This window comes from Onychostruthus taczanowskii, unplaced genomic scaffold, assembly GCF_017590055.1.
Source record: "Onychostruthus taczanowskii isolate IOZ18803 unplaced genomic scaffold, ASM1759005v1 scaffold42, whole genome shotgun sequence".
In the NCBI taxonomy this organism is placed as follows: Eukaryota; Metazoa; Chordata; class Aves; order Passeriformes; family Passeridae; genus Onychostruthus; species Onychostruthus taczanowskii.
Genome location: NW_024501682.1, coordinates 6,255,044 through 6,266,378, shown reverse-complemented (window position 1 = coordinate 6,266,378; position 11,335 = coordinate 6,255,044). Strand labels below are relative to the sequence as shown.

Here is an 11,335-nt window from a genome sequence, read left to right as displayed (position 1 = left end):
CCCCTATATTAATTTTTTTTTTTTTTTTTTTTTTTTTTTTTTTTTTTTTTTTTGCTTTTGCTCTTCACATTTTCTTTTTCAGGCACTGATGCCTCCTTCCCTCTCTGACCTTGAGTGCTGTCATCTGGAATTTCACAGTGATTAAACAATGTGTTGCCCTTGCAATGCTACTATTCTCTGTGGCCTCTTGAACTCTAGTATTTTCATCTTCATTCTGATTTTCACTGTTTTTATGTGAGTGGATTATAGCTCTGGGTTGTACTGCCACCATTTTGGTTTCCTTGATCCTGAAGAACATTTCTTTTGTCTCATTTGAAGCTTAGTTTTTAATTTTTTGCTTCTGATTTTTGTTTGTTAGATTACTACTCTTTTTAGTTGTGGGCCTTAAAGGAGGAAATCAGTCTTGATGCCTAACCAGTCTAAGAATATTGCCCATAGTACGTGGTACAAAATTTCATCTGTTTTTATTCCTGTGGTGGAACTCTTTCAGTAATTTCATCCAGTCTTCTTGTAGATTTCTATTTTAAGGAAGTAATTAAGAACAAACAACAAGATAAATGTAGAGAACAGCCCAACCTCCTTATTGCCCCTTTAAAGGCCACTTTGCCAAGAAATTTGCTAAACACTTGTTTATTGTGCCAATAAACAATTGTAAAAATTATTTTTGAAGTTACTGTAATATTTAAGATTCTCATAAGTATGTTGCTGCAATGCATGTGTTAGTGTTTTTTGCACCATTAGGTTATTTTACATGGGCTGTGTTTAGGTTGAGGCTCTTATGGGAAGGACTTCCTGGTTGCTGTAGTTCAGATTATACCTAGGTGTTATCCTTACCTGTGTGATAAATGTCTTTTTTTTTTAGGGTCATGCAACTTACTAAATATTTTTCCAAGCAATATGTTTTCTGAAGTTTGGCTGAGTCTTGCTTTACATGGCAGGTGTAATAAATCTTTTTCTCTCAGTAACCTGTTGATTATCTAATGAATGTACCTAATGAGAGTGTCAAGAGAGATTGTAATCTTATACTTATTTCTTTGAATACAAAGTTTACAATAGTATTTCCCCCTTTAAAATAATCACTCTCCTCTTACTTGGGTTCTTTGTTCACTTTTTCTTATATTCTAGACTTCTCTTGTAAATTACAGAAGATTTTGCAGTTGTAAGTCCTAGTTTATTTCTTAATCAAGAGAAGTGACCTTAGTAGTACCTGTGTACAAGTGTGGACTTACTGAGGCTTAAAAGATTTTACATTAGGTCTCCACAGTGGTATTGCCATAATGCCTTGCTACCTTCTCTTTCCTCCTTTTTTCACCTGTTTGGGCTGCACACACTGGTGATGGTCTCAGGTCCATTTGCTTGAATCTATTTATCCTTTGCCTTCACCTTTCCTTTTCTCACCTACCCAGTGTTTCTGTTTTAATTTCTCCAGTGTTGCCTGGCTTTAATTTCAACCAGTATATTATCCCGTCTTGAATTATCTGTTGTTCTCATCTTTGTCCATTTCAATTCTAGTACTAAGATTTCTGAGAAGGCAGTTGCCCAGCTGCAGAACTCCCAAGTTATTGAGATTGTCTTGATGCCTTCTTACTCAGCTTGGCATCCAGTGTACTTAACTATACTCCATTTTTACAATTTTTCCCACTTTACAAAATAACAGACTTTCTGTAGTCGTACAGCTCTTTTTTTTTTCCTCCTACAGCAATATTTGTCAGTTGAAGAAAAAAATGACCCACACCTGCAACCCTTTGTCCAAGAATGAAAATAACATCCTGCAAATTCATCCTATATATTTTTGTCTTGTGTTGGACAAATGGGACTTAATTCACTAAACTAACTATAGGTGTTTTAACATTGAGGTTCCCAAGAATAGCTTGCTTGGCCTTTTCAGCTTCTGACCCACAGGACACTGATCTCTCTGAAAACCATGTAATATAGCTGCCATAAATGTGCCCTGAGGCATCTAAAATGAGTCTAAACAGCTTGGTTTAATCAGCTTCACCAAGTTCTTGGAGACTTGGTCTTCCACAGCCTTGTGTGTGATGGAGAATTTCTTCTGGAGTGTCATGGAGGTGCTGTTAAGTTGGTTTGGTTTTTTCTAAAGCAATCAAATAATTTTTTTTCTAATTGTCCCTCTATTATGAGATGGTTTTGAGTCTCTAAGCTGACTTTTCTGCCTTTCCTTTTCTGATATCTCAATTTGCACATCACAGCAGAAATTAAGCTCAAAAACATCCTTTATTTGCGAACAGAATAGCCTGTCAGCAGCATTACCACAGCAAAGTAGAATTACTCATGTATCTTTTTTCAGTAGTAGAAATTTTGTATTTAACAAGTTTTATTGTAATTTCAGGAACTAATCTTTCTTGCCAACTAATTAGAAAAGGGTTCTCTAGGTATTATATAATTGTTTTTGACTGAAAGCCTTCAGAGCAAATTCTTTAATGTGCAATCCGGTGACAAGGATTCCAGGCAGGTTTGCATTTAGTTAATTTAAATCCTTTCATACTGCTGACTGCACTGACTTAGTATCTTGGTTGCAGGCTGTAGTGAGTTATTGATTACTTTTGTATTTGTAAAGACAATTAAAACTGGCTGGTTTAGGTAAGAATTTGTTTATAGGAGAGACTGATCAGCGGTTCTTGTCTACAGTCTGCATGGCTACTGGAAGAGACAGGTTGAATTTTGAATTGATGAATAATATAATTCTACTGTTTTTTTCTTTTTAATACTCAACAAGAGCACTTTGTGTTTTCCCAGAACTGATTCTGCACATAGTTTGGTCTCTTGCTTCAGCAATTGCCTTGTTATCTGTGAATGCATTTTGTGATCAAGTTGCATTTGCATTTCTTAAAAGCCAAATGGGTTGATCTCTTTCATAGCAAATTCCATTCAAATTTGTCTTATTCGAGGTTGCAGTGACCACACATACTTAGTGCTGACTTAGAAATTCCTGGTGTCAGAAGAAACTGAAACATATAGATATGTTTTCAGAAGCAGAGTTTGGGAAGTTAACTGATGGGCTACTTCGTAATTTTCCTGCTGTTGGTTCTACAGGGATGTTAATGCTGTGGCACTCCCAGCATAACATTTTTCAGTACTACGGTTTTATAGTATGGTTTAAAAAAGAATAAAAATACCCCAAAAATGAAGTTACCAGGAGAGGAAGAACTAGATAGGCCAGTGGAAAGCAATTGTAGGGATTTTAGAAAATTCTCCTTTTCTTGCTGAGATACACCTGTCATACTTGTAGTCAATTCTTATTCCTCTGTTAGATTTGCTTATGCATTTTGATAGATGAGAAAAGAGCAGACCATGTGGGGCTTAAAAGAAATGATATATTTAAGTATTAATATTTCTATTTTTTTTTCTGTGGGGAGCAAATTAACTTTTCTTTTGAAGTTCTGTGAAGTAAAACATTTCAACATATAATGCTGCTTGCCTGAGGAGAAAGAAAGGAAGAGAAAGTAATATTTTTGGATAATTGGAAATGTAATTCCATCAAAGTAATTATTGGCTGGTATATCTACAACAATGACGAATGTGAAGGTTTTGCTTGCCTTGCTCTTTCACTGGAATAGTCATGGTCAGTAGTACTGTGTTGGCACCATACAGTTAGCCTTCCATCAAGGGAAAAAGGACAAACAGAGTTGAAACATGTGCAAAACTAGAAACTTGTGCTGGAGATGCAAGGAAAAGTGTATTTGGGTGGGAAGAGCAGAGAATTCAGGACTGTGTTGATTTTTTCATTGTTATTTTTCCTCCAGGGTTAGAATGGTAAATGTTCACAAACTCTAAGCACAGTAATTTTGCAAATTACTTCATTGGTTAAAAGTGTTACTTTTATTTACCCCCGTTATATTTGAAGCGGGTAAGCCACAGATAATATCATGGAAGCATTAAATATAGTACTTGTTATAAAAATGGCTATTTCTAGTAGGTCAAGACAAGCTGTTAACTTGTGATTCAAAACGTTTAGCACCTTATATTTTGTAAGCTTACTGCAGAGGCTAGTGTTAATATTTATGTGAAGTAAAACCAGATTTGCGTTGGCTGTTGTGATTGTTTAAATACTTTTTATTTGAGTGTAATGAAGCATGTTTTATTTATGCATCATAGCCCTGCCAAGCAAACTGATAACTGCAGTTTTAGTTTCTCTGGGTTTTGATATTTAACAAGAACAAACCCCAGCTTTAGGATGGGTTCTCTTAATCTGTAGTCTGATTTGTTACTGTGTATTTTTGCTGCTGTAACGTAGGAAAATAGCTCATGCTCATAGCTGCAAATAGGGCAAACGCCTTTGTGGGTAGCTAAGCCTTTTAGGGTCAAAAGGCGTTACCTTTTCTGTTCTAGTATGTAAATTAAGCAAGACATAAGTGAGACTGTATGGAAGGGGAGAGCACAGAACAGAAAAGTTAGAGAGACTGGGGATGATGTGTATGGATGTCTGATATGGTTATAAAAAAGGTTCTTTTTTCCTTTGTTTTAGGAACTAGTTGAATGTCTTTGGATTCATGGCAGAAGCGAGACTTAATAGAATAAGATTTGACAGAGGGAATTTTTTTTCATTTTAAAAATTTGTTCTAAGCTCAAATCTTTAATAGTAAGATGCTGTCTTTAACTTCCAGAATGAAAGCCACTGATGATGGAAAATCATTGCTCTTTTCTAACTGTTAACATTGAAGTGGAAACCACATTTTGTTCTGTATTTCTTTGTCTCTATTAAATTGTCAGCAGGCCTGTGTGAGGTTTGATTGTAACAGAATAAATTCAGGTTTAAATTGGCTAAAAACCTATGGTACTGTAGGAAGGAGGGCATAAAGGATACATTTCTGTTTAGTTAGAACATAAGAGCAACGGCATAATTTTTCGTTTCTGTAGGGTTGTAGAACATGTTGAGTATGGTCTCAGCAATATTGTTTTGTGAATGTATAATTAACAGACACTGAACTACTAGTTTTACTTATTCTGAAGCCTGGAGAACCTATGTAGCTATATAAAATGTAGCCTTTTGGAAATTGAATACACTATAGGAAAAATAATCTTGATATATGCATTGGCATTAATATTGATATAGTTGGTCTCAAAGTGACTTTTATTGAAAGGACTTGGGAATTTGGATTTGAGGCATGTTTACCCTGGACAAGTACAAGCAATTTTAGCAATTATAAATAATTATGAGTAACAGAAAATCAAATATCACAATGTTAATTTTTACTCTGGATTCTGTCCATTGTACTTGAATAGTTCCTTCGTATGAAAAGGTCATGAACACTTTTAAAATACAAATATCTGCACAGCTGGTCATTCACTGTGGATAAGGACTCATAATGCCACTGATATTTAGTGAAAGAAGGGGTCTGACAGGTCTAAAGATCAATTATGAGCATGTGAGATAGGTAATAGATTGGTTTGTCCTGCTGCAATGTGATGTACCTGACCTTGGTGTGGCCACACATCACGGCTGAGTGGTCAAAAGAGGCTACCATGTCCAAATGTCCCTGATCCCCCAGCATGAATCATTGCCTGGCATATGCAGCTGACCTGAACCCCAAGTTGTTAAAGTTTGCCACCTAGCATTTAAACTCATAATGCCAGCTTTAATTTACTGTTATATTGAGCACTGCATATAATGGTGTTCTGGGAACTGCTGTGACTTCAGTCTGTGAAAAGAAAGAGTTTGTGCCTGCTTGAACCTCCAAGTTGCACCTACTGCCACAGCTTTGCTGGGATTCATCCCTTACTGTGCAGCTTGTAGAGGTGGATATAGTTTATTGCCAATCTCACTACTCAAGCAGAGTCTTGAATCTGCCTTGTGATGTAGGGTTCTGTAATAGTTTTTCACTTCTCAAGTATGGAGGTGTAACATCAAAAATACGCTGTTATTTTGATCCTTCTTTTAGTCTAAGCAGCTTTTTTTAGTATGTGAGTAGTTGGAGCTCTTAAGTGAGCTGAGCAGTAGATATATCTTATCTACTCTGTTTCACCAGCTCTGTTAAAGGAGGAATGCAGAGAATGAAAAGCATGCAGCTAGCACCTGCAGTATGAAATGTGGGTGCTAAATGAGTTACTTAGCATCACATAGGAGCATGGCAGAAGCACAGGTACAGTCCTTTCCTTTGGAGTAGCATTGGGCTGCCTAAGTCGTGGGCCAGGCTTTATCATTGTGCTGTTTTCTGAGTTACTCGTAACTATATTCATGCTCCTTTCAAAACTCAGGAAACGAATGTATTAAGGTGAATCTCCTTCAACCTCAACTTCACTGCTTTTTATGTAGAATTGATGAGGCTGTTGAAAGGAGCCATGCATGACATTTTAATTGTAGAAAATATCAAGAAAGGATTGTGTCATGGTGGTGGTAGGAACTACCTAACCTAGTAAACATCAACTTTTTTGAATTCTTCAGTGCTGCATTATGGTTTAGGCTAACGTGGTAATTATTTTTTCTTACTTAATATAGATGCATTTTATGCCTTTTCCTCCAGGACTGGTGCATGTTTCGTTGTTTTAAATGAAATTTAAATGAAATGAAAGGTTTTATTTTTATTTTGTGTGTGTTGGGTATTTTAACTGGCAGACCTCTGCTATTTTCTGCACCCCATACTTACACGTGCTCCTGACAGCTGTGAAAGGAAGGTGGGAGTGTGGACAGGAGAAACCCACACTGTGCTCTACTTGTCGCATGATCAGTGAGTTTGTGATTTGGAGCCATACTGTAGAGAATACCTATCCCAGACTGGCCAGTGGCTTCTTGGTCATGAGCCTCCATCCCCTGCAATTAATCTTCATGGCATCCTTGCTTCCAGCTAAGGCCAGGTTTACAGAATATCCACAGGTAAAATTGTCATGTTAAATGCCTTGAGATGGTGACATCACTGAGCCAGCAATGTGGCTTTGCAAAATTTGTTCATCTAATGCTTTTCTCCAGTTGCATCCACAGTTTTTTAAGAAATAAAAAGGAGTGTAACTTTCTCTGAACAAAATTTTTTATAAGGATTACCATGCTAGTTTTACTTTTCTGTGTGGAGTTTAAATAAGTTGTAACATGTAGTAGGCAGTCTTTTTTTTTCTAATGTCTCCTACCTCATAAATCTGTTTTATGCAAAGGCTCAGTTATTCTTTCATATTGTCATAAAGAATGATGGGGAGGTAGACAAGTAAGGCTAGAAACACTTATTTTTATTTTTTTTCTTCAACAGCGGGTGGGTTTTTTTGAAAGTCTAGATGCATATGAACACCTCTTGATCTATATGAACTCTGAAGTATGTGTACTAGTGAAATACTAGAACCCAAATTTCTTTTAATTGCATATCTTGTGATACTGGCAAGATGAGAGCTCAGTGCCAAGCTGTGATGAAGTCTTATATTTTCAGTTAATTTTCATCTCTCCATTTAAATGTGCAATGCTGCATTTCTCTTGGCCAGAATTTGGGTAGTTGGAATGGTTCCTATTGAACTGTGTATTCTTCCTTCTAAGAGTTGGCAGTGGTGAGGAGAAGAGAGGGAGTAAGTGCTACTAATTTTTAAAAGCTCTGGTATTTTGAAAGTCATGACCTTTAGTCAGTTTGCAATTGACTTTTAATAGACAAAACATAGCCATCTAAATATGGTACTTTTTATTAAAACAAGATCACTTTTCTTACTCGGTGTTTTGAGGCAACTCTCAATAGTGTTTGAATTGCTGTTTGAGATACAAAGCAATAATGTATTTCATGTTTCATTGCTTGCAGAGTAGGAAGAAGCTGCGCCTCAGGAATTTGACTTCATCCCCCAAAACATCTGATGCTTATCTTGCATGTGAAATTTTGTAAAAATTATATGGATATATACATGAAATGTATGTAATGTAGCTGTCAAATTCTGTGTTTAAAAATGTGTGTTGTGTGTGATTATTTTATTTTTTATTTATAAGCACATATATAAAAGTGCAAACAATGTTTCCATGTATTGCTTTTCAGGGGATATAATTTTTAATGCTCACTATCCTGACCTGCCACCAGATTTTATCTTTGGAGAGGATGCTGAGTTTTTGCCAGATCCTTCTGCCTTGCATGTAAGTACTTTACTCTTTGAGAACCTTACAAATTGCAGAGGGACTTTGCTTTTTTAGAATAACTTCAGGAACAGGAATTTTATAACAATGCAGAATAAAAAAGAAGTATGCCTTTTATCTCACTGGTATTTTAAGTGTAAGCACATTGCTTTCTAAAGGGACTTAAAGTTGCATCTATAAATGGCGGGGAAGGAGGAGGGGGTACAAAGTTTAAAACATTTTAATTAAGACAATATTACCTTTATAATAGTTACTTAGAATATGTGTGAAAATATGTGTATTTGATATCTGACCATCTTAAATTATCTGTCTCAGAAAAAAAGTTCTTAAATTGTGACTTTAAAAGCATTTATCTCTAAAATAAAGTAGTGTAATTTGGTGTTACATTGTTGATTTTTGTTTTCTGTTGGGGAAGGATATATCTAGTTAATATGTTATGGGAACCACTGCATTAAAGAAAGCTATGTGCTCATGTGTGTTAGGGTAATCTAGACAAAGAAATTGCTTTCTGAAAGGTGGGAGGAACAAAAATTAATGAGAAAATACTTGTATACAGCCTTATTACTGTGGAAGGAGAAGCACCACAACCTGAAACCAAGCATTTTGTTCACTGGTCACAGTTAGCCTCAAGTAGTAAAGCCTTGTTTGAAGAAGCTATCAGTGCTTATGCTTTTACAATTCTTCTCCCTCCCAAAACTTACTAGTAGTTACTAAAGAGACAGTGCAGAGCCCTCGCCTGCAGCTCCTCTTGTGCTTCATAAGCACATCTCCAGAGGTCCTCAAAGGAAGTTGGTGGCTGTTGTGCTGTGGTACGGGTGTCATCATGGAGGTTGAATATGTCCTTGATGTGTGACATGACCAGTGGTGGCTTTTGGTTTTACCTTTCACTTCACAGTTAGTCATATACAAGGATCAGAAGAATTAGTTTTAATAAATATTTTTAGCCTACCTAATAGAGCTTTTAAAAGGTGAATATCATATTTCTTTTCTTCTCCTGGTCACTTTGCTGTTAAGCTTGGAAACTCCTTCGGGTAGGAGGCATGGTGCTGATGAAACAGCTATTTCATTACGCTACTTTATAGAAAAGTTTTTTCTTTCTATGGCAGTTCTAGAATTGTTTTCACACTCCTTTATTTACCAATTCTATTTTCCTCTTTTTCTCATTTGTTTCACAACCTTCACAACCATATAACCTCCTGAGAAGTGCTCACATTAGCAACTACTTTTTATAGTTGATATTGAAAGAAGAGAAGCACCTTTTAATGTACTGGAAACAGAAATTAATAACAAATTGCAAATGAGATATAAAATAATTTGAGGCATCTTGCAGAAATGCTGTTCAGATGGAGAAGCTTGGTGAGAGTGGTACAGTGCCATATTTCTCTTGTGAAAAGAAGTCACTAAGAGTTGTGATCTACAGGAAAACCTGCAAAGATAAAAACATCCTTATTTTTATTTTTTTCTTACATTGGTCATTAGTGACGCATTTTTTGGGAGTATTGCTTTTCTTCTGCCTAAGCACGGTCTCTTTTTGTTGGAAAGCAACTTGGAAGAGCCATTTGCTTCTTGATATATAATGAGATATTAAGCCTATTGGGAAGCAATTAGAACAAACCAAAGAAGAAATCTGCAAGCCAACAGTGCTCCTTTGGTTGTTATGTCTTGCTGAAGCATTCACTATGTACATGTAACCTTCAGTTTGTCCTGATAGTATCAGAGCATGTTATTCCCACCTTTCAGCTGTGGTCTACATAATGTACCTTCAGTTTTGCATTCTGTGTTTAAAGTTCCATATGGTTTGTAGATTTTTTCTTCAGAATGTTTCATCAACAATAACTTGCTTATTATGCTAAGTCTTTGAATAGCTTCCTTTTTTCCACAAATGTGAGAGCTGTTTAATGAAGATAATTTTAATTGAATTCTAAGATATTAGCAGAATATTTAAATGTGTTAACATAGCTGCCTACTGACTAGAAGTAAAATACAGATTAGCACATTGACCATAATTCAGTGCTTTTAATCTTGAACAGTCTTCAAATACTTCTGATGCAACAGTTCCTGGCAATCCAGACAGAATCTATCATGCAAAAGCATGTAGATGTTATTCAATGAGGAGCACAGTCTCTAAGTAAAGTAATATGTGCCATTGGATCTGTGGGAATTCTGACATTGAGCCTGCATGCACTGGTTTCATCTGTCTGAGTGTCTTGTTTTTTAAGAAGTCATCACATGTTTTTAGATGGCTTGAGTCAGGCATTATGCTTAGCATGAAAGGAGAACCAGGCACTCCAGATTCCTTAAGCTCGTGTGGCTCTAATGGAGGCTGTCAGTAGGCATCCCCAAAGACATTTGAATAGCTGTGTTGTAGATCATTTCAATCATTCTTCAGTTTTCATGGCCATGGGCAGAGCTTCCAGTTAGGTTTTCATCTGAGCATGGTAATAGGTGTTCAGTTAAGCAGCTGTTAGCCAGACAGTTAAAGCAAGATTCCAGAAATACTGCATTCTAAAAAGTGAATACTGTAGAGGAATAGTTAATGTTTTGGGCTGGTTTTGTTGGTTTGGGTTTTTGTTTTTTGGTTTTTTTTTGTTTGTTTTTTTTTTTTTCCCAGAGAATTCCTGAATGATTAGACGAGTATTTCAGCAGTAGAGCAATATGTTGAGCACTCTTGTTTTGTAAGCAGGGCTAATGCTTTCTTGAATGGATACTGCAATTGCATAATCAAGTTGAAAATGCTCATTTGAAATTTAGTGTTGCTTTGTGTCTTGCACAAACATTACAGTCACTTGGATTTGAAACTCAGCCTGAGTCTCAAGATCAGAACTGCAAAGTATGTGCTTCATTTCATGCCCTACCAGTAGTGGTCACTCTGTTGGTCGCAGGGTCTAATTGTTTACATGCTGATCATGCCAGTGATGTTGGCATTGTAGAGCGCTTCAGCAGTGGGGCAAGTGGTCCTTTTGGTTGTTGTACAGTTTTAATTACAGTCAGGGGGCTAAATTCTTTAGGTTGGTGGAGCTGTTCATGCTCAAAGAGTTATTAAAAGGAAATATTTTTACATTTTATTGTCATTAAGAATGTTTTGCTATCAAATGCATTTGATACTTGCATGTATAGTATGCATAAAAAAAATCAGCTTCTCAGAATGTAAATAGAAAAGTTCTTTCCTGCTCTAGTGTTTATTCATTTTGGATGACAGGTATTAGAAATGTATTTTAAAAACAACCTATGATTCACTCCATTCTGATTAAAAATTCAGTTGGCACGCAACAAGATTAGTGATTG

The 11,335-nt window shown here is 36.1% G+C and overlaps 1 protein-coding gene across 2 annotated transcripts in view; it reads left to right on the top strand.

Moving 5' to 3' along the window:
- BABAM2 (BRISC and BRCA1 A complex member 2) overlaps positions 1–11,335 on the top strand; it is a 162,571-nt gene that overhangs the window by 25,236 nt on the left and 126,000 nt on the right. For both annotated transcript variants that reach the window (XM_041413497.1, XM_041413498.1), the window contains exon 4: positions 7,956–8,050. In XM_041413497.1, coding sequence (XP_041269431.1) covers positions 7,956–8,050 — 95 coding nt within the window. The remainder of the gene's footprint in view (positions 1–7,955; positions 8,051–11,335) is intronic.